The following is a 23962-nucleotide window of genomic DNA, read 5'->3' as shown; positions in this document are numbered from 1 at the left end:
TAGTCGAGCCAACTGGTCCATTGAATACTTCATGTTCACCGGCAAGAAATGGGCCGACTTGGTTAATCGATCAACGATCACCCAAACGGCATCGTGTCCTCTTTGCGTCCTCGGTAAACCTGAAACGAAGTCCATGGTGATGTTTTCCCACTTCCACTCGGGTATCTCCAAGGGTTGTAACAGACCTGATGGTTTTTGATGCTCTGCCTTCACTTGCTGGCAAATGAGACATTTTTGTACATATTGCGCGATTTCCTTCTTCATATTGTCCCACCAATAGGTTCCTTTCAGGTCTTGATACATCTTGCTGCTACCCGGATGGATTGTGTACTTAGATCTATGAGCTTCCTCCAAAATCTCCATTTTCATCGACTCCACTTTCGGTTCCACTATTCGGTTCCGATACTTCAAAATACCCTCAGGACTCAAATTGAAGTCCGTTGTTTCTCCTTTTTCCACCTTCTCTCTCCATTTCTGTACCATGAAATCTTCTTTTTGTGCCTCTTTAATACGTTCCAGTAGAGTGGAGGTAACTCTAATATTGCCAAAGATCACCTTATGGCTCCCTAGACAGGGTTTCCACTCGCAAACGGATTCTAGCAAACCCCACTCCTTAATCATTAGCCCTGCTACTTGCACCTTACGACTCAAGGCATCTGCTACCACATTTGCCTTTCCCGGATGGTAATTAATCGTACAGTCGTAATCTTCCAGGAACTCCATCCACCTTCGTTGCCTCATGTTTAATTCCTTCTGGGAGAAAAGATATCTAAGACTTTTGTGATCCGAAAACACTTCGAAGGTCACCCCGTATAGGTAATGCCTCCACTTTTTCAGAGCAAACACCACTGCGGCTAATTCTAGATCATGAGTCGGGTAGTTCTGCTCGTGAAGCTTCAATTTTCTAGAGGCGAAAGCAATCACATTCCGGTTCTGCATCAAAACGCATCCCAGTCCTTCTCGCGACGCATCCGCATATACAACAAACCCGTCCACTCCATTGGGCAAGACCAGTACTGGAGCCATGGTCAATCTTTTCTTTAATTCTTGAAAACTTGTTTCGCATCGGCCGTTCCAGATAAACTGGCCATGCTTCTTTGTCAAGTCAGTTAAAGGTCCTGCCAGTTTGGAAAAATCTTTAATAAACCGTCGGTAGTACCCAGCTAGCCCTAGAAAGCTGCGAATCTCCGTGGGAGTTTCTGGCCTTTTCCAATTTGTCACGGCCTCAACCTTCGCTGGATCCACCGAAATACCCTCGTGGGAGATCACGTGCCCTAGAAACGCTACTCTCTCCAACCAGAACTCGCACTTACTAAACTTGGCATACAGCTGATGTTCCCTCAATGTCTGCAATACCATTCTCAAATGCTCCTCATGCTCCTCGCGTGTCTTAGAGTAGACCAAAATATCATCAATGAACACAACGACAAATCGGTCTAGATAGGGTTTGAAAACCCTATGCATTAAGTCCATGAAGGCGGCGGGAGCATTAGTCAGTCCAAAGGGCATAACGGCAAACTCGTAATGCCCGTATCTCGAGTTGAAAGCAGTTTTCGGAATGTCCTCCTTCCTGATCAACAACTGGTAGTACCCCTGTCGGAGGTCCAACTTCGAGAAGACCACTGCTCCTTGCAGTTGGTCAAACAACTCGTCGATGTGGGGCAATGGATACTTATTCTTGATCGTAACGTTGTTCAGCCCCCTATAGTCAATACACATCCTCAACGTACCGTCCTTCTTCTTCACAAATAAAACCGGAGCTCCCCAAGGAGACTCACTCTCGTGAATGAATCCCCGCTCCAAAAGGTCTTGCAGTTGCAACTTAAGCTCCTTAAGTTCTGCCGGCGCCATTCGGTAAGGGGTTTTTGAGATAGGTGCGGTTCCAGGTAAAAGATCTATTCGGAATTCTATCTCTCTTTCCGGAGGTAAAGCCACTAACTCATCAGGGAAAACATCCGGAAAGTCCCTCACTATGGCTACATCTTCTACCTTTAACTTATCCGTAGGGGTATTAATTAGAAAGGCCAAATATCCCTGTGCCCCTCTACTTATCAATTTCCTAGCTCGAATGCCCGAAATGAGAGCAGATGAGGCTAACCTACCCCTTATATCTAACCTTAAGGTTGCCTCGCCAGGAATGTGAAATTCTACTATTTTCGTTTTACAATCCAGTTGGGCGTTATATTTGGCTAACCAGTCCATACCCAAAATCACATCGTACCCCTTAATGGATAAGCTAATCAAGTCCCCGAAAAACCTCCTTTCACCTACCCATACGTCGCAATCCCTATAGATCATACTAGTCACCAAACGTTGATTCCCCGTAGGTGTACTAACCTCTAAGGCATATGGTAAGCTAGCAGGTTTTATATCGATGCCACACATGAAATCAGGGTTAACAAACGAATGAGTGGCACCAGGATCAATTAAAACTTTGGCAAAGCGGTGGAAAATAGGGATCGTACCTTCCACCACCTCGGAAGAATCTGGGACCTGATGGGGCTCTAAGGAATAAACCCTAGCCGGCACCTTAGGTTTGGATCCGTCTCCTTTGGCTGGTCCAGTATTAGTCCTCGGCGGTAGCTGACTCCCCTTTCCATCTTGTTTCAGGACCGGACATGTAGCCAGCTGATGGTCCGCACTTCCACACCGCAGACATTTCCCCAGTTTCCTCCAGCAATTGTCCTCGGTGTGGTTTGTCTTTCCACAGTGCCCACAGGGACCACGAGGTGCCGAAGCCGAGCCACCCTGAGTATTTCCCCTTTGTCCTCGCCCAGCTTGGCCACCCCTAAACGGAGTCCCTCTGCCTGATCCAGATTGTCGACCACCTCCCGTGCCTCGTCCAAACTTAGACGGAGTGCTCTTCTCACCTTGTCCGGACGTACTCCCAGGAAAACCACGCTTCTTAGCCTGGAAGTTTCGGACCTGAAGCCGTGCACTCTCAACCCGTTGAGCTTTTTCCATAGCCTCGCTAAACGTAGCGATTTGAGCCGCCGCGAGGTCTTTCTGGATCTCGACGTTCAAACCCTGAATGAAGCGCCTAACCCGTCGTTGCTCAGTTATGATTAGCTCAGGCGCGAATTTGGACAGGCGGGTAAACTGGCTCTCGTACTCCGCCACTGTCTGAGCCCCTTGCCGGAGCCGGATAAACTCGTCCTCCTTCCTCTCCTGGACTAGAGGAGGGAAAAACTTGGCATTAAATTCTCGGATGAAGTTCACCCAAGTCCTCGGTGTCTGCTCCCGTTCCCATTTTTGCCTAATGACGTTCCACCAGGAACGGGCCGCACCCTCTAGTTGAAACACGGCAAAAGTGACCTGCCGCTCGTCCGGATAGTGTAGGGCCGCGAATATATCAACCATTTTCTCCAGCCACTTCTCGGCGATGTCAGGGTCGGGTCCCCCAATAAACTTTGGCGGGGAAAACTTTTGGAAACGTTCCAGAGCTCTATCTTCGCTCTCATTATAATGGCCAGGGTTTCCGGGGTTTCCAGGGTTAGGGTTTGGGTTCTGGCCTTGTTGTTGCACTACTTGTGCAAGTAGGTTGGTCATTTGCTGCATAGCAGCAGCTATTTGAGCATTGGGGTCTATTTGGGGTTCAGGAATTGGGCCAGTAGAAGCTTCCCCAGTTTCCCTAACCGGTGTGGGTTGCCTACCGCGCCCACGTCCCCGACCACTTCGTGTTCCTTCCATAAGGTATACTTGGTCTAGGCAAGATTACTAAACCAAAGCAGTAACAAAGCATGTAAGTAACAAATAAACTTTCACTTAACACATAGCAATGCATTTCAAACAAGATCACAAGCACACATATATACAAGCCAAACATATATACAAGCAGTCAGTCAAGTACGGCCAAAGCACGTACGTACACAAAGATCCACCTGAGGATAGGCCTATCAAAAGAGATTTACACGTAGCCAACTCTACATCCAAAACGGTTAGCTAAGGCTCTATCCCTATCCCTATGTACATTCAAAACCACCACTATCCAAAAGGTGCCCTAAGATCAAGGCCTAATCAGTCGCTGGGGTCTGGGACCCAGGCGATGGGGTAGACTCCTCCCCAGGGTCGGCCTCCGCACACGAAGCCTCATCACTACACTCTTCCAGGCCGTCGTCACACAAATTAAGGATCGCCTCAGCGCGACCCCTGACCTTGCGAGCTCGCTTCAGCTCTCGCTCTCGTGCCTCCTTTAATTGAGCACAAAGGTCGTCCACTCGATCCTCAGCCTCAAGCACGTCATATTCTAACTCTTTTATACGCGCCGCTTGCTTATCCTTAGTCGCCCTATCTTGAATAGCATCGACCTCCAGTCGAGCATTCTCTCTTGCCAACCCCTTGCGCTCTTTATCCAGCGCAAACACGAGAGTGTTCGGATAAGCATATCTCTCTTTACACGGGCACCGTCGAAGACGGTTCGACGGGCTCCAACGAATGACGGCCCCTCCCGGCCGTATCTGATAGGGAATCACGGGGTGTACTTTACGAGGTCTAGCCCCCGAAGGACTAGCACTAGTGTCACCCTGTTCGGCCATCCTACATCACAAGAACATGTAGTTATCAAAATAAGCTTAAAGCCAAAAGCAACAATCCGTAAGTCAAACAGTCCGATAACACCCAGGCTAATTCAAACCTAGGCTCTGATACCACCTGTGACAGCCCCACCTTCCCCTAAGGCGAACCAAAGGGGTTAGCGGACTGCCTGCCCAGCTCTCGCCAGGACTACGGTACAGTTAACGTCGTTCTATAACGTTCCGGAACACACCAATGCACGCAAACAAGTCAGAAAACACAAAATAAAAAAAAAGAAAATTTGCGCCGAAGATGAATAGTGCAGGCCACGTCAAAATCCGGCCGGAATCTGGCCGGATTAGCGGCCGGATTCTTGGCCGGATACTGTCCAGTGAGCATCTCGAATTTTTTTTCAAAAGTTCCACTCAATCCGGCCGGCAATCCGGCCAAGATTCCGGCCGGATTGTCTGGCCGGATACCGGCCAGTGAGCAACTGGCCGGATTTTCAAATTTTCACAGGCAATCCGGCCTTCAATCCGGCCAGTTTCTGGCCGGATTCCTGGCCGGATTCAGGCCAGTGACCTTCGGTCAAATTTTTTCCCTTTTCCGTTTGAAAGCCGTGGTGATCCGAAATCCATCCAAACATTTACCAAACATATATATACAATGGAAACCAACATTTACAAGCCCAACGGCCTACCACAGTATCCATTTCGTTCATACATATACAATAGCCATTTACCCCAAACATTGGTGCAATCAAAGCACTTAGGGTTTTCACCCTCAAGGAGCTAATCAAAATACATATACATGAGCTCAACTTGTCACAACCTTTTCCAAAAGAATTCATTTGCCTGTAAGGAAAACAAATAACACGGTATGAGCCAAAGCCCAGTGGTATGCCACCCAATAAGCAACCAAAGTCATATAAGAATGAACCTTCACTTAAAGTGTACAAATAAGCAATGAAGCAAAATGGTAAAAGGATACGGTCGGCTCTCAAGAGCCCATTTCCACGCTTGCAATCTTGAACCAATCTCATTGACTCTCCGTCAATGTTAAAATACCAAACCGTAGACAACTCTTTACTTCCATTCCTTCCACCCAACATACCCCAACCGGGCCCGCACTCCATTTCAGTAGCTTTTGGTAATACTCGAGTTTACCGGAACCAAGGGTCTCATTACCACAAGGTTCCCCAGTACAGTCCCCGTGGCAATTCAATCTTCACGACCAAGCCCTTGCCGGCTCGATCCAATTGACTACCAAACGGGGTTGAGCTCAGTAATACAATAAGGTCGTTGGACATCGTCCAAACAACACCAAATCAGTTTCCATAAAATGGAATTCACCAACCAGTATATCCAGTTCAGTAATGCAATAAAACGGTAGCCATTCAGTGACAATATCAAAAGAGGTGAGGGCGGTCAAGTACACCCTCACCTTAATCAATTTCAATATGCAAGTAAGCCTTCAAGGCATCACATAAACATTAAGCAAAGCCACATAGTAACCATTTAGTGAGTAGTATACTCACCAAGTGAGAAAATGGTGTTTCATACACCGTGATCACCAAGACGCCGTGAGCTACCGTCACGCCCTAGAATCACACAACAAATGCAATGAAACTCGAGAACGAGTCATCAAACAATGCTAAACACAACCCCCAATAGGGTTTCACATGCATAAGTAGGCATGATAGCAAACCAGAAATTTATATATGGCCTTAACTTAAGCCTCGATAGAAAAACCGTGTTTGAGCTTAGAATGCGGTAATGGCGTCAATTTCACTACGGTTATCGGTTGGGGGTGTAAGACCCACCGTTTCGAAGCTATGAAACAGGGCTACAACAATGTAGAAGGTCACTCAATCCAGTTCCTAGCTTAACTAGGTCGAAAGTGCCAAATACTATACCAGAATTACCAAAACAGGTTTGCAAATCACCAAACACTGTAATCAGTATATCTCTGTCCATACAAGTCCAATTGCCGAAATTCCAAAGGCATAAGTTAGCTAAGTCATCCAGCTACATTTCATCAGAAGACACTAACTCAAAAATCCAAACCAATTCCAGTCAAAATAGCCAATTACTATCGCAGTTTTCGCATTCTGCTCAAAGCAGAACAGCTACAGTAATTTCGTCATAACTCATTCTACATTAATCCAAATGACCTGAAATTTTACAGGCATCTCCATCACATCAATACCTACAACTTTCATGTTTTGAGAAAAGTCTAATTCGGCCTCTAACCTAGTGATCTAAAACCGGACAGAATTGGGGATTTTCAAACCCTAACTTTCCAATTTTCCATCCAAATCCAAAATTAGTTGCATTTGTCCACATTTCACATCCACTAGAGCCATTATAGTCCATTGCCAATCATCCAAGATGGCCACAACACTCAATTCATATGAAACCAGAAAAATTCCCAAGAAAATAGAAAACTTCACCAAATCACTTCAAACCAAGATAAAACCAGAAATTTCAGCACTTCACTCACTAATAAGCATAATTTAAGCTTCATAAGGTGTAAGAGGGTGTTCAAGCTTCACTTACCAAGAAACAAGAGAGAGGAGGTTGTTGCACACCTTTGCTCTTCAAACAAAGTTCACCAACACACTTACTATCACTAGAAGCAAAGTTTTTATGGATTAGAATCTAGTCTAAGCCTTTGGTGATGGAAGATTGAAGCTTATGGAAGCTTGGAAGTTGGAAAATCTTCTTCTTCTTTGAGAGAGAGAGGGCCGGCCAACACAAGGAAGAAAAATGGTGATTTTTGGTGAATTTTGGGATATTTAATCCTTTGGTCAAAAAAAGTCAAAATTGTGAATAGTGCTCTTAAAGTTCATCCAATGAGGAGGTGACACTTGTCACCTCCATAAATGCATTCTTATCTTTCCTTTCTCTCTCACATCAATCACATCACCCATTCTACTTATCACTTAACACCCGATAAAATTTTCACAGTATCCGAAACTTAACCTTATTGGCCGAATTTTTTTCCGAACTTTTCGCACTAGTGGGTCCCACGTCCACTATTTACTCTTAATTTTCTAAAAATTCACCAATGCTAGAAAAATCATCTTAAAACTATAATCGCTCATAAAATCCACTAAGAAAATATTTCTAAGCCAGAAAATGCGGAAAACATGCAATTAAGGGAAAATAAACCCTAGGAAAAATATTAGGGTTTTTACGGGTTCTCACACATCCAAATGGATTCGTGAATCTGGATGGAATTTGTTTAAGCTGCAAGAATGTATCTATTCCACCTAATTCATTTTTGTTGTGTATGTTTGTCTTTCTGTGGCTGGCCGTTCTGTTTGCTGAGTCCCGTGCTTACCTTTAGTACCAGGATGAAAGGAACTAGCTATAGCAACCATCTTGGGACAATGAGAGCAACTTCTTGTGTATCATATGCTTTGCCGGAATGCTAATTTGCATTTTTTTGTGAAAGGAACCGCTTTGTTGTCCTAGAATGATGAAGAAGATTATAGAAGCCTCAGAAATTGGACTTGTTTGGACCTTTTGATTGTTTTCTAGACTTGTATTGTTTTTTTGTTAATTCTAATATTTAGACAATTGGACATGTAAGTTGGATAACTATGTTAATTGTGTGTGTGTTAATTGTTGGATATTGCTCTTATGTTAATTGTGGTTTAGCATTTATATCTTATTCTGTGCATAGGTGTGTGTGTGTGTCTATATATATATATATATAATTATTTATTTATTTATTGAACTGGGGTTAAACCGATCCGACTGGTTGAACCTTGACCCTTTCACTTCACTGGTTCAATTGACGGTCCGGGTTTTAAAACATTGCAGTTAAACCTCCATTCCACAGCCCCTTCCCAGAGGCACTTCCACCGCCTCTCTCCAATCCGGGGAAGAATCCCAAAGAGAAACCCTAGAATTTCCCTGAACATCTTTCTAATTTCCACTCAATATTATTCTGCTAGTAAACCCTAACCATGGCCATTGATGGTGGAAATCAATCCCAATCCCATAAGTCTCACCGCTCTCGCCAGGCTGGTCCCTCCGCCAAAAAGAAGTCCAAATCCAATAAGAAGTCAAACAACCGGGACGCCGCCGCCGCCGCCGCTGCCAATACAGACGATAATAAGCAAAATCAACGCCAACATAATCCCAAGGTAGTATTTGTCTATAATCAACAATGTTTATTGTCTATGGAAGCTTAATTTTGTGTTCATAATGGGCATTTGCTTCTTTTGTTTCGGAAAAATTAAGGGACTGCTGTACTTGAAAAGCATTTCTTGGTAAATTTCGTGTTCAATGGAAGCTTAATTAATTTTGTGTTGATAATAGGCATTTGCTTTTAATTCAACTGTGAAAGCTAAGCGGCTGCAAGCGAGGGCGACGGAGAAGGAGCAGAAACGGCTTCACGTGCCGACTGTTGACCGGTCCACTGGAGAGCCAGCTCCCTTTGTCATTGTTGTGCAGGGACCCCCTAAGGTCATACCTATGGTTTCCATATTGTTTTTCACTGCTTGTTTCAATTTGATTTTATTAGTTGCAAGTTAAAATTTTTTTGAGAAAATCTGTTTATGCTGTCTATGCAATTCATTAGTATATCCATTTATTCTTTAATGGATTGGACTGATTTATGAGTTTGGGTTCTTTTTGAGTTGGCACCTTGTATTTTTTTTCCTTTACATTGTCAATATGTGGGATTCTTTTAAATTTGTGGTTCTTTTGTATCTTAATAGGTGGGAAAGTCACTGGTGATAAAATCGCTTGTAAAGCATTATACCAAGCATAATTTGCCTGACGTTAGAGGGCCCATTACAATTGTCTCAGGTTTGTTATATCCTTTGCAAGCTCAGGGGCATTGGGATTTGAACTGTGCAAAGTGGAATCTCAGCGTTTGGTCTAGCATGCTTTTTGCCTTTATAGCCTTCAGTTTATATCTTGTAATTTGTTTAAACAATTCTGGAAACTGTCAAAAAATTCTATTTGTTGTAGCTTTTCTGCTAGGTTAGATAGATAGATTGAAACTTACTGCCAAAGTGACCTTAAGTTGTTTCAGTATAGGTAAATACTTGATCAATTCGCGTAGAGTTCAGTATGGTTTGGTACAAGTCTAGTAAACAAAGATTAAGTAATGGGTACATCAGTAATGTTGTTTTATTGGACTATGTTTCTTTTCTTATGAGAAAGGAGGAGGAGGTGAGAATATGAGCGAAACAAGTGGAATACATATTTAAAAGGCATTTATTTTGTTTCATTCTGATTCAAGTGTGATTTTTATTTCCATTTAAAGTGAAAATGGGTTTGAAGCTGATACTTTCTGTTTCTTCCACTTCATTCACTCCTTACATGGACTAAGGAAGCCTTATTATTGCCGTGGTAGATGTCTATGGTATGAAATGTTTCTCTGCTTCAGCATATCCTGTTGAGTGATCAATGTTTTATGATTTCTATTGGGACAGGTAAGCAAAGGCGACTGCAATTTGTGGAATGTCCTAATGATATTAATGGCATGATTGATGCTGCAAAGATTGCTGATCTGGCATTGCTTCTCATTGATGGAAGCTATGGTTTCGAAATGGTGACATTTTATTATCTATATTGGATAATTGTTTTTCTGACATTTTTTTCAAGGGATATTAGGTGTTTGTACATAGAGATGGGGTAATCTCAGAGTTATTTCAATTTCTAATCTTTTATATTAGTATAGATGTGGACTCATTTCCATATGTACAGATTGCCACACTAATTCCATGTCTCTACTGGAAAATGAATTCATCTTTTACTCTTTGAAGCTGGGGTAGGGGTTTTGTGTAGTCTCCGTTTTCATGCCTGTTTTTGGTTCTAATCATGTTTGACTTCCTTTTGTGGATGTAGGAAACCTTTGAATTCCTTAATATATTGCAAAATCATGGGTTCCCTAAAGTTATGGGTGTTCTCACGCACTTGGACAAGTTCAAGGATGTAAAGAAACTTAAAAAGACAAAGCAACGGCTCAAGCATCGGTTCTGGACAGAGATATATGATGGAGCTAAGCTATTCTATTTATCTGGTCTTATTCATGGAAAGTAAGTGCTGAATCTATATTTTTATTTTTCCTTGTCAGAGTGTCTCTGGCTTACTGAATCACTTTTATATTTGCCCTTCTGATAACAGGTACTCCAAGCGTGAGATTCACAATCTTGCACGGTTTATTTCTGTTATGAAGTTTCCACCATTGTCTTGGCGACTTTCTCATCCATACATCTTGGTAGATCGATTTGAAGATGTTACTGCTCCAGAAAAAGTGCACATGGATAATAAGTGCGACAGAAATGTCACACTATATGGTTATCTACGAGGATGTAATTTGAAAAAGGGAACCAAGGTATGCAATTAGTACCCTATGCCCTTTGTTTTGTAAAATCTTGGGAAGGCTGAAGTTGGGAAGGTGAAGGGATGAAACATTGGTTAAAGGCAAGGAACGAAGACCTTTATTCAATTACCTTGTTCAATTTTCTTCTCCTGGGGTATTGAATAGTATGATACTAATGCATTTACAATTACTATTGAGATTATTAGCCTGTAGATGCACAGTATTTTAGCGGGGCCCAGGGGTGAGAATCAAAAACATTGGTCCCTTGTGCAAGACAAGGAAGAGAGACCTTTAACCACTGGATTCTGGTGTGATGCTTAACTTTTGTTGAGTTAATACTACTAATCCATTTGCCATTAGTAAAGGATATTTCAACTTTTTCTAGTTTTACTTTCATTGTTTAGTAACAGCTGCAAGATCTCATATGGGCGCCTTTTGACAAAGAGAGTGGTCCAATTGTATTTTGATGGTAAAATTTGACTACTTTTTGGAAATTAGGAATGGTCCTATATAAAAGAAGAATGGAAGATTGGAAAGGAATAACTTGTGGGAGATCCTTTTTGCTAATTGATATAAAAAAAATCCAGTAAAAGTCCTTACCTGGGGCAAAGATTTTTGCTTACGGGGGAAGTTTTAAAGGACTATGGTTTTTGACCTCTTCTGTTGGAGCTACAAAATGAAGTGTAGGAGGATTCATATTTGAAAAAGTCAACTATGAGAACACCTTTGAAGTTTTTTAGATACATTAGCGTCTTAAGGGGAAAGAGAGGAATGACACACCAATAGGGAGGGTGTTTTTGTGCTTTGGAAATTTTTTGTTTAATATTCGCGACAAAGGTCGGTCAAAGGTGGAATCTATTTCTTTCAAACTATTGACAGAATATTACTTCACTTGTTACTTCCTATTGTATATACTTTTGCACCTTTTGCCTTAGCAAATTGCAGTTTGGATTAGTATATTGCCTACCTGATATTTTGATTTCTTGTTTGATATTCTGCCAATTATCAATTTCCATTTTCTCTTTTAAAAGGCCTTCTTCCCATTCTTGTTGGCCACTTTGACTGGATGCATGAGTTTAGAAGAGTACATTTTGTTATATCCGTATTTGTCTTTTGTCAGATAACCAAAGTATCCTCATTTTTCTAATTTTGCCAAGTTTTGCCAAAATTTATCGAAATTAACCATCATTTTAAGTTGCTGATAGAGATTCCTTTAAAGTTTGCATTTTTCTGTGCTGTATATTGTGTTGTTTGACAATTAACGGTGTTCACCACTTTGTTTGCGGATTACGGAAAACTGAAAAGTGAATGTGGACGAACAGGGATAGAAGGGGTATTAGTTGGCTGCCTAATCTAGTAACGTGTTACATTACCAGGTACATATTGCTGGTGTGGGTGATTGCAACTTGGCCGGTATTACGGCCTTAGCTGATCCTTGCCCCCTACCATCAGCAGCTAAGAAGAAGGGACTGCGTGACAAGGAGAAGTTGTTTTATGCTCCTATGTCTGGCCTGGGAGATCTCCTTTATGATAAGGATGCTGTCTACATAAATATAAATGATCACTTGGTGCAGTTTTCTAAGGATGATAATGCAGATGATGGAGTAGGCCGAAAAGGTTCTCAGTTCTATTTTCCTTTCTTTCGTTTCCTTTTTTTCTTCTGTCACACTAGAGATGTTATATCGATTTTTCATTTTTTCAAGTAGTACAACAAGTTCTTTTGTTGTGAGGCTTCAATCTTCTTTGAGTATTTAAAATGATCTTAACTTATCTATTCAGTTTGTTTTCCCCACCTGTGGTGTTTTGTTTGTATAATAACAATGAAGGGGTGGGTTTATCTGTATATGGGTGTAAGCGGATCTATTGGTCATTTGGCTTCAAAATGTACAGCTGGGTACTACATATGCATTAAAATACTTGAACACTTGAGCTGGCATTAAAATGCAAATGCAAGCACACTTGAACACTTTTTCTTATAACAGATTTGTTTTGTTGCACCTGAATGTCAGTCTTTTGGATGTCAGGAATGGACCGCGATGTTGGTGAAGTTTTGGTGAAATCACTTCAGAATACTAAATATTCAATTGATGAGAAGCTAGAAAAGAGTTTTATCTCACTTTTTGGGAAGAAACCTAACAGTGTATCAGATAAACAAAGTGATGTAAGAGATATTCATGGCTCCATGGAGAATAATGGGAATATGGAACTCATGGAGCAGGATCAGTCTGCAGCAGAAGCTATGGATAATGCCTCTGATGAAGACAATGATGCTGATGACAATGACATTTCAGATTTTTCAGATGATGAGAAAACTCTTCAAATGGATTTGACAACAAAAATGCCAGAGGATAGTTCTGGGGAAGAAGATAATCTTGCATCAGACAAGCAGCCCTCTTCCAGAGATAATTATACTGAACAGATTGATTTTCACGAAGGAAGGATGAGGAGAAAAGCTGTTTTTGGAGATGTTAGTGACGCTGATGATCCAAAGGTAACTCTGTTGAAATCTCTTTTAGTCATGATAGATTACTATAGTTTATTGTTGAATTATGAACGTTCAGCTACTGGCTTTAGCGCACTCTACTTTTTTTGATTTCTGACCTTATGCCTGAAATTCTTATCAGGATTGTATGTCTACCCCTGATGCTGTTTTTGTGCTTATGCTCTATTTTGACTCTAGTGCAGGATTCTGATGATGATGATGATGGTCGAGATGGAAGTGCATCATCTTATTCAGAGTCCTCGGAGGATGACGCTAGTGATCCTACTAGAGCCAGTATGATTTCTATCCTCCTATAGTATTGTCTAATCTTGTGCCAGTGGTTTTTGCCGTTTCCTTTTAGGCATGCATTCCTGTTTTGCCTTTTGCTATTCATGAATTTGGGTGACAATGGATGAGAATGAGAATTGTGGTCTTTGACATATTGTAGATCTTGAGATGGGAAATGCTTCTAAATGGAAAGAATCCTTGGTGGAGAGGACTGCTTCGAGACAGAATGTTAATCTCATGCAACTTGTGTATGGGAAAGCTGATAAGACTTCAACTGCTTCAGTAAATAGCACTGTAGATGAAGAAAGTGATGATGAATTCTTCAAGCCAAAGGGGGAGGGAAAGAAGGTTTGTCAGTTGCTGATATTGAATTTTTTCTACATGGCTAGTTGTCCATATTTTGTAGGATTGTGGACCAGCAGTATTTGGAACATAGGTTATAAAGATGTTAATAGCATACTTGGCCATGCTAATAGTTTTGGTTGCTTGCTGTATGTAGAAATCACAAGAAGGATCAGATGTTGATAATCTAAATGCTGAAGATTGCTCCAAGTTCACAATATCGAGTGGGAGGAACTGGAAGGATGAAGAAGTGATAGTAAACATTCGTGACCGTTTTGTTACAGGAGATTGGTCAAAGGGAGCTCGTAGAGGTCAAGTCTCAGAAGCTATCGACGATGATGAGGATGGTGATGTCTTTGGTGAATTTGAGGACTTGGAAACAGGTCAAAAGTATGAGAATGGTCAAGGAGCTGACATCACTGAACGTGATATAAACAAGAAGAATGAGGATTTAGCAAATGAGGAGCGGAGGCTCAAAAAGTTGGCACTTCGTGCAAAGTTTGATGCTGAATATCCTTTTATGTGAAGTTATAAACTTTTTTCATTTCCCTCTCCTCCCCCCCAGCCCTTCCCCCGGGGTGGGGCTTTCCTCTCACCCACACACCCACCCAACACATGCACAAACTATGAACTCAGTTAAAGTCATGCATGTTCGTGTTGACTTGCAGCATCTTAGAATTGATTTCCTCTTGCACAGAAAATTTTATTTTTGTGGTCATGTCTTGCTCTATGATTTGTTTCTTTCATGGTACTTGGGACATTCATACATAAAAGTGTTTACCTTCACTCCAGTGTACATATAATGGATCTGATTCTCTTGATGAAGAGAATGATGATACGAAGGGCTCCAAGTTGAGTCATAATCAAGCTAATGGCTCTGGTTTCTTCGATAAGGTGGGCTATTTTCCACTTTTGTTATTTGTTATCATTCAATTTGGCTTCAAAAACAGGGAACCACAACTTGCTCTTGCTGTTCTTGTAGTTGAAGGAAGAGATTGAACTTCGGAAACAGCTAAACATGGCTGAGCTCAATGAACTTGATGATGACACCCGGGTGGAGATCGAAGGTTATAGAACTGGGACTTATCTCAGGCTGGAAGTTCATGATGTGCCCTGTGAAATGGTTGAATATTTTGATCCTACGCATCCTATTATTGTTGGAGGACTTGGACATGGGGAGGACAGTGTTGGATACATGCAGGTCAGTTATCTTGGTAACATATTTTGCACTAGAATACCCTCGTTACCAGCTCCATCTCTCAGGAAACTCAAAAAGCGATATTAGGCTGCTTTTTTGGTTTTTTATTTGGATATCATGCTTGTTTCTTGCTTTATACTCTAAGTAGGTCTGTGAGAAGTTTGGATAAAAGATCAGAGCCAACCCTGCACATTTTCTTACTGGTGTTTTAATTTAACATTTTAACACTACAAGCGGAAGTTCTGCCCTTAGCAAGTGTCTTTTGTTTTATTGTTGATTCAAATCACTTTCAAAGGGGTCCTTCTGGCTGCTCCACAAAAGGTATTACATCTCAATAACATTTTTAGAGACATTTAATAGTGACCCAGGTTAAATCCAAACTTAAGTGTAGGAAGATAATACAAGGCTTTATTATTCGTTCAATTGAATCCTCTTACTGTTGATTCTAGATTGTGCATGATTTCGACTCTCAATAACATTTTTAGAGACATTTAATATTGACCCAGGTTAAATCCAAACTCAAGTGTAGGAAGATAATACATGGCTTTACTATTCGTTCAATTCAATCCTCTTACTATTGATTCTAGATTGGGCATGATTTCGACTCTGCTGTACTGTTATGCCATCTCCTTATGGTTGGCCTGGGGTGCATTACCTCTTCAACCCCCTTTACTGCTCCTGCAAGCCTCATGTTAGTCACATGTTTGACTTTTATCATTTTGGTATCGGGCATAATTCCCCGTTCCTTCCAAAAAAGTCCTATATCCAAGCCCCTTTATAATTTGGGCAAGCTATGATGCCTTCCCCCCCCCCCCCTCCTTTCAACAAAATAGAATTCCTCGGTTCTAGATTTCAGCAGGCCACTTAGATGTTTAGCAGAAAGAAGGAAAAAAATCGTTACTGTGTTAATACTGATGTTCATTTTTCCTGTGTTGCTTTCTTATCTCTGATGGGTTGCTGCTTTTGCAATATTGTCTCTGTTGCCTACAATTGTGCCTCAGATACGAGGTAGATACATGAGCTTGAAAGCCAGCTGTAGGATGCCTTGCTCATGGTTGTTGGTGCAGAAAGTTTATAGAGGGCAGTAAGGGATCTGCAGTAAAATAAGATGAAATGAGTTTTGAGTGCCAATGCAGTTGTTCTAGAGCAGAGATCCTCTTCTTCCCCTTTAGATGATTTTTGGTTTTTCTTCTGTGTTCCCTCTCGTCTGTTTTGTGCCTTCTTGTTGTAGCATCACGTAAGAATCAAAGAAACTTTGGCCTTATGGACAAGCAAAAGACCTTTTCTTTTGGGAAGGGGAAGGAGGGTTCACTTAGATGAAGATGAACTAACATGGTTCTGCCGCATCTGTCGAGTTTTAAACAAGGGAATTCTTGGTGTAGAAAAGAGGAAAAGGGTCAGGGTACTTAAATGTGTAATGGGAATTTCCGGATGATGCTGGGTAAAACTAGTTATTGACAAGCTCAAGGAAAGTAGATACCCATTTTGACCCGTTATAGTTGACTTGGGTCATTTTTCCTTGTACCTCATACCTGTTTCAATGGTTAAAATTGTTAATGCTGCAGTCTCTAACACTGTTGTAACCCCCTTCATGAGAAACAGTAAATTGGTTGTTGCATACTATTCCTTTATTTTGCCTTTATCTCAATCTATTTAATCATGACATGCTTGTAATTTTCTAGGTTCGCTTAAAGCGCCATAGATGGCACAAGAAAGTGTTGAAGACTAGAGACCCCATAATTGTCTCCATTGGATGGCGACGTTACCAAACTACACCAGTATATGTCATCGAGGACAGTAATGGTCGCTATCGTATGCTGAAGTACACTCCAGAGCACATGCACTGCATTGCCATGTTTTGGGGCCCTCTTGCACCACCACATACTGGTGTGGTAGCTGTCCAGAACTTATCAAACAATCAGGTATGTTAGCTCCATCTCGAGTTCAATGTTAAGGGTTAGTTATGGAAAGAGTATATTTTGAAGGATATGACTTGACATTACTTAATGGAACTATGGAATACATTCTCTAAATTTGATACAGTGAACGGATTTAGCTTTGGGGGAAGTTGATTAATTAATGGCAAAATCCACTATGACAAGAAAATTAATTTTTTTTAATGGATGGTTAGACATGTGAGGGCATGTTTGCAGATTTCATCCATTGCTTTGTATCAATGCGTTTCTTGTACTTAGTTTCTTTTAACTGATTAAACTACAATATCTGCCATCACGCAGTTAATGACCTTTACATTTGTTGCCATTGGTGAGATCATGATCCAGTTAGAAGTTAAGGAGTTTTCTTATCTGTGTCTGGAAAGAAAACTTCTGCTTTTTATGGGTTAGTGAATGAGACTACTCGTCAAGTGCTATTTCACACTTTACACACCTTGGTATTTGTGAAGGAAATCAAACTTTTCTTTGTATTGAGGGAAAAGAAATAGTTTCAAATTAGCTAATTTAAGTTTCAGAAGATAGTGGGTAGTATGCAGGGCTACTGCACTCTCTGCATAAGATGTTGAACAAGAAGAAATATTCTGTGCTTTATAGTTTCATTCGAAAACAGTTGATATTATCGGTGACTTTCAATTTGGATTGTGGGATATTCAAGCCATCTATCTAATGCAAGTGTACAGTTTCTTAAGCCAACCGATTACTTGCTTTTTAATGGATCATACAAATTGATCTGGAGAAATGAGGTCTTCTAAATTTTGCTTCTCAACTAGTTAGCTTTCATCTCATGGTTCTCAGAAGCTCTAGAGTTCACACAATTGTGTTCTGGATCTGCACATATATGCAGTTTCAAGAATAAAAGAAATGCACTTGGTTTTCTTCTTTCTCCTGCTGAAGTTTAAGCTTGTGATTGTGCTTAGAATTTGTATTTCAGATGCTTAGCTATGGTTCTACACTTTGACTGCTTAACATTGGTTGTCAGGCATCATTTAGGATTACGGCCACTGCTACTGTTCTAGAATTCAACCATGCTTCACGAATAGTGAAGAAAATTAAGCTTGTTGGTCACCCGTGTAAAATTTTCAAGAAGACCGCACTTATCAAGGACATGTTTACTTCGGATCTTGAAATTGCCAGGTTTGAAGGTGCTGCTGTCCAAACCGTGAGTGGAATTCGCGGTCAGGTTAAGAAGGTAATTTTCTTGTTCATGACTACAACATGACGAGAAGGAATTGCTATGGCTGTAATTCCTTGACTCTTGACTTTAGGTCAATGTTTCCTGTTTGACTACTTATTCTCATGCATTTTGATGCTGCATCATGAATTGCAGTATCTGTCTGTCTGATTGGGATGATGCTATTAATCCAGAATTTCTTAATAGAATCCAAGTTTCATGACTAGTTGTTTAGCTTATCCTTCAAGTTTGACCTGGGGGACTTGATTGATCAGTGTTAGTATAGATGACCTTTGTTCTTTTAGCATTTTTATGCATTACTTTCCACTATAATTGACATTCTCTTGCATACAGATTTTCATTTTTGAAAGTATAGTAAATTGGTTGTTTATGGCCATTTATGTTTGTATGAACTGGTGTTTCTTCCTCTTATGTCTTTATGTATGTGTCAGTGTATGAGGGGAGAGATTGGCCATGTAGTCTTCTTATTAATTGTTTCTTATGTATTTTAGGCTGCAAAAGAGGAGATTGGCAACCAACCCAAAAAGATGGGTGGATTTGCCAAAGAAGGGATTGCACGGTGCACATTTGAAGATAGAATTCTCATGAGTGACATAGTTTTCTTGCGTGCTTGGACTCAAGTGGAGGTTCCTTGCTTTTACAACCCCCTGACTACAGCCCTGCAGCCACGAAATCAGACATGGCAAGGAATGAAAACGGTTGCCGAGTTAAGAACAGAACTAAATATTCCAGTTCCTGTAAACAAGGATTCCTTATACAAGGTAACTGGAAGATAAGCCAGAAATGGAATCAGCTTATATTAATGGGCTACTGTTTCTTATTTCCTTTTCTTGATGTGTATAACAGCCAATTGAAAGGAAACAGCGAAAATTCAATCCATTAGTTATCCCAAAGTCACTACAGGCTGCTCTACCCTTTGCGTCGAAGCCAAAGGACATTCCTGCTCGAAGACGGTTACTTCTCGAAAATCGTAGAGCTGTTGTCATGGAGCCTCATGAGCGCAAAGTGCATGCTCTTGTTCAACACCTTCAGCTTATTAGGAATGAGAAGGTATGTATGTTCTCCTTGATCAAACTTTCCGTAACTGGCATTTCTGATCAAAATTTTGGACTCTAGGCCTTGAAAATTCTTGACAATTCATAGCTCGATTTTGAATTTGATTCAGAAAAGGACAAGTTATGAGTTATCGCCTTTCTTCGTATCATTTTGAGTGAAGTTGGTTTCTCAATAATTGCTGTATGACTACAGCAAATTATCTTTACTCAGCCAAATTGTCTTATATGGAGGAAGTCACCTATTGTCCTTGGCATTTTAAAGTCCCTAACTGCCAATGACTGTTTACAGATGAAAAAGCGAAAACTTAAGGAAGAGGAAAAGAAAAAAGCACATGAAGCTGAGAAGGCAAAAGAAGAGCAGCTGTCAAAAAAGCGCACGAGAGAAGAGCGGAGGGACAGATACCGGGTACAAGATAAATTAAACAAGAAAATCCGGAGAAACTCAGGATCATGATTCTGCGTTGCCAGTTCACTGTGAGTTTCAAGTGAGTGAGTTTCACTGAGACCGTCATCTGTGGGAGTTTTGCAGTGTCTTGAGGGCGAAGAGGTTTAGCTCGTGAGTTCACCCGTGAGTGTAAAATCCTTGTTATCAGCCATAGGCTTGGAGACTAAATGGAATATTGGTTGGCCATGGATTTCTCGAGATTGTAGGATAGCTGTTAGTGTATTGAAGATTTTTGAGATATAACAGTCAATAGCGATGATCAATTTTGTAACTTTTTCTTCCCTAAGATGGGATTAGATACGCTTGTATGTTGTTGGTAGAAACAAGATTCATTATTAAAGCACCTACTATATATATCGAGCTTAACCCCTGAAACTGTTGTTCTATATTTTGCCTTTTTTGGTCCACAGCACAACGCCAGCTTAGTGTTAGAGTTCATCTGTCCCGCACGAATAATGGAGACTATCGGAAGACTTGCAGGCATACAAGTCGAGGATGTCAGTTTACTGCCTGTATTTTGAGTGCATGTAAAATAGGGGCCAGGGAGTGAATCTAGACATGGAGTAAACAAGTAAGATCGTGGAATTAAAAAAATATAAAATGACCATTTTATTCTCAATTGGTTTGAATTGAAACTTGCGAGTCTCGTAATTTGTAAAATAATTAGATATTTTTTTTTAGTTGGTATCATGCATCACTACTAATACCTTGTTAGCTTCATTTTGTGGGTTAAACTCTTTAAGAGTTGGTGTCCTGAATCACCATTAGTACTTTACTAGCTTGACTTCGAGGGTAGAAAATTGTGCAATTTTCAAGTGCATGAAATGTATTCGTAGTGGGACAAATTGCTTCTTATTCCTAATTATAATTTGGATATCTAAACTTTCATTGATTAACAATTTTAATTCGAAACTGTCAATTGAGTCACTAAACACCTTACAATTTAATTCAACAATAGATAGTTTAAACTCCATTTCAGCCAAAACATAATAGTAACAAATAGTTTAAATCATTTAGATTCCAACAAATTGTGATTGCAATTTTTTCAATGAACAAGTTTTCATATGCATAAACAGATTAAAAAAAAAATTTATTAACCATATCCAAACCATGGACATCTTGTCTTGTCATTAAAAGATACAGATAGTAGAGAAATTATAGTGCTTGTTCAAATGATCTGAACGAAGATAGAAAAATTAAGCAGAGGTAATTGTACTAACTACTAAGTAAGTAATTACAGGTGTAAAGTACAAATTGTTGATAGGCAAAAGGTGCATATAGCAATTAACCATTTATTTGTTTTTTGAAGAGGTCTATATAAATGTAAAAGAGATCCAGGACAAATCCCTAAACCACAGATCCTCCAATGACGGCACAATCAGCCGAGACCTCAGCAGGGGAAAGATGTGCCATCAGTACTATTACTTGGTAGTCTATCCATTTTTCTTGATTGCTAAGGTCTCAGAAAAGCTGTCAAATTCACAGAGGCTCTGAAATCAAATCTCAAAAAGGGCATCTCAGAAAGCCAATTGTTGTTCTTCTCCATCAGCTCTTGGCTCGCTATGGTGCCTACACCACTCAAAAAACACAGTGATGGGGCTGTAAGTTGCTGCAATGCGGCGAAGAGCTGCCCCCCGGGGGTGGGGGGTTGGGGGGGGGGGTGGAGGTAACGGACTGAAAAGTGGGGTGTGGGTGGCCTCCCGGATGGCGAAGGCGGAGGGGAAGAGGGAAGGAGGTGATCTTTGAAAACATCCCAAGAAACTCAAAAAATAAAATAGTCTGCTGGTTTTAGATTTGTTTTCTAAAAACTCCCCATTCGAACAGACTAATGCTTCTGTATCTTTTACATTCTTTTGAGAATTGAATATTCATGCTCATATAAGTTTCAGTTGTTAAGATTAAGGTTCAATCATAAAAGGATATCATGTCTTGATCTCCTTATTAAACAGGTTCTCTCACGGAAGCTTTACTCTGGAGGAATTGTAGTCTAAAGAAACATACTACTGTAAATGGGAATGAGGTTGGACGGCATTAGGGATGGCAGTGGGCAGTTTTGGACCCTGCCTTCAAATAATTCCTCTAACCCCGCCCCACACCGCTCCGCTCGGGTGGAAACTCCTTTTTTTTTTTTTTTGGTTCTTTCTCCGTTCTTGAATCAAACAACTCAATAGACTACTGCTAGTAGGGGTGCCTGTGATCCAAAATATTGATCCGACTTGCAAAAATCGGGTCAATCATTTCGTGATCTGTATTTGGATCTCGGATCAATTGGATATCCAATCCGTATTTGATTTTTAGAATTTTAGAAAAAAAATTAAAGTTTTTAAAGATAAAATGAAATTTAAATGTATTAGAGTTTCAAAAATATAATATATTTATTTTTTTCGAAAATATCATATAAGTGATACGTTTTTTTTTTTTTTTTTTTTTTTTTTTTTGCATGTGAGCTTTTTTACTCATAAAAAAAGGAGTTTTTAGGGTGAATAATCTTCTTTGTTGCAATATAAAGTAACTTCCATATTCTTTTCTTACTTTGATTCAAACAAATAAGATTAAATATTGGGTAAATGATCGGTTTCATCCTTCACATTTCACAAAAATATTCTTTTCGTCCCTCACTTTTGAAATGAAGCAATTTCATCCTTGACATTTAAAAACTGAAATTATTACATCCCTAAATCTAAATTTCAATCTGAATCAAACCACCACCAATCAACCTGATTACAAATTTTGGGGGTGTAATTGGAAGATCACTTGATTAACTCAACTTGATATTCATGTGAAATTTAATGAACCTAAAAAGAAAAAATAAAAAATTATAACATAAAAAAGAAAGATTAATCTTTTCTACATTATCATTGTATACACTGACGGTTTTATGTACCGCCATATCATTTTAAAATGCTAGAAGAAGAAGAAATTATCATTGTATACACTGACGGTTTTATGTACCGTCATATCAATTTTAAGCCTATAATAGAATGACATAAAAAGAAGAAATTCTGAAATTATTCAAAGGAGCTAGAAGAAGTTATGATAAAGTCCTAACTATAGATCTTCAAGATGATAAAAGAATAAAAGATTACCAAATATATAAGGACATAATTGAACACTGGAGATCTAGATACAAGGAAGAAAATGACATTAGCGAATGCAATAAATATTCAACATGAAGAGATATTCTAAACATATAACTATTATATTGTAAACATAAAAGACTCTAATGATGGAAGCATTGATTTAGACCTAGGATTCTATGCAACTAGTGTAGTGAGCTTAGATTCAGATTCTGAAAATGAAGATACATTTTTTTTAGATGAACTTAAAATGAAAGAGGAGGAAGCCTTTTTCTCTACAGCTAATCCAAAACTCCACTTTTCTATATTCAGGAGGGAAAGTGTTAGTTACATGCAATATCTTTCTATATATAATGCATTAGTAATAGCTTTAGTGTTAAAAAAAAAATGTCATTATTTATTTTTTTCAATTTTATCCTTAAATGATAAAATAATATACAATCATCTCATACCCTACGCTCACATGTTTACATTACTGATACTACTATACTTGTCTACCATTATTATATTTATCCAAAATCTTCCTACCAACTTTGACCAAAAAAAAAAAAAAAGAAAATCACATAATTAATTTCTTTGGTGCAACTAATTTGCTATTTGTATATTTTTTTGCATCATTTATTTTTTCTCAAAAATATGCACATACATAGAATGTGTCTCACCTACTAGTTTTCAATGACTACCACTTACTACCCCCTGTTTTAAAAAAACAAAAAAAAGTGAAGCACACGTAAGTGAGTAATTTTTTTTTTTCATTTAGTTCGCTTTCGTTTACTTCGGGCAAGTAACTTTCCCACTAATCAAATAAAACCTCAAAATTATCGTTTACACATAATTAAGAAGGAAAATCTTTACACATAACAAAGAAGGAAAATCTAAAAAATTGGATAGTTACAAATTCTATTTGCCTAAGGCCCTAAGTTGTCATTAAGCTAGTGTTTTTAATTTTTTACCTCAAACTTTTGACTAATTACAAATTCTATTTGCCTAAGTTGTCATCAAATAAGTTATTTGATTTATTGTGGATTCCATATCAGCTCATTTTAAAATCCATTGATTTAGAATCTT

General features: G+C 39.6%; 1 protein-coding gene across 1 annotated transcript; it reads left to right on the top strand.

Annotated features, from left to right (window-relative positions):
* Window positions 1-8389: 8389 nt before the first annotated feature.
* LOC113765423 (ribosome biogenesis protein BMS1 homolog) lies at window positions 8390-20225 on the top strand. The gene is made up of 18 exons (XM_027309593.1): window positions 8390-8668; window positions 8844-8990; window positions 9245-9335; window positions 9968-10086; window positions 10383-10573; window positions 10662-10872; window positions 12237-12477; window positions 12885-13351; window positions 13546-13636; window positions 13791-13978; window positions 14130-14482; window positions 14770-14866; window positions 14955-15173; window positions 16853-17092; window positions 18105-18314; window positions 18809-19078; window positions 19164-19367; window positions 19662-20225. The coding sequence occupies exons 1-18, from the start codon at window positions 8489-8491 to the stop codon at window positions 19824-19826; spliced, it is 3684 nt and encodes a 1227-aa protein (XP_027165394.1). The 5' UTR covers window positions 8390-8488; the 3' UTR covers window positions 19827-20225.
* Window positions 20226-23962: the final 3737 nt, after the last annotated feature.

This window comes from Coffea eugenioides, chromosome 3, assembly GCF_003713205.1.
Source record: "Coffea eugenioides isolate CCC68of chromosome 3, Ceug_1.0, whole genome shotgun sequence".
NCBI classification, from domain to species: domain Eukaryota; kingdom Viridiplantae; phylum Streptophyta; class Magnoliopsida; order Gentianales; family Rubiaceae; genus Coffea; species Coffea eugenioides.
Note: the sequence above shows the minus strand (reverse complement) of the source record. Positions and strands in the feature narration are given on the sequence as shown.

Excerpts from the sequence above, each read along its gene's own strand:
- LOC113765423 (XM_027309593.1), top strand. The coding sequence starts at position 8,489 with ATGGCCATTGATGGTGGAAATCAATCCCAATCCCATAAGTCTCACCGC. Across the intron at positions 9,336-9,967 it reads GCCCATTACAATTGTCTCAG|GTAAGCAAAGGCGACTGCAA; the intron begins GTTTGTTATATC and ends CTATTGGGACAG. Across the intron at positions 13,352-13,545 it reads GTGACGCTGATGATCCAAAG|GATTCTGATGATGATGATGA; the intron begins GTAACTCTGTTG and ends ACTCTAGTGCAG.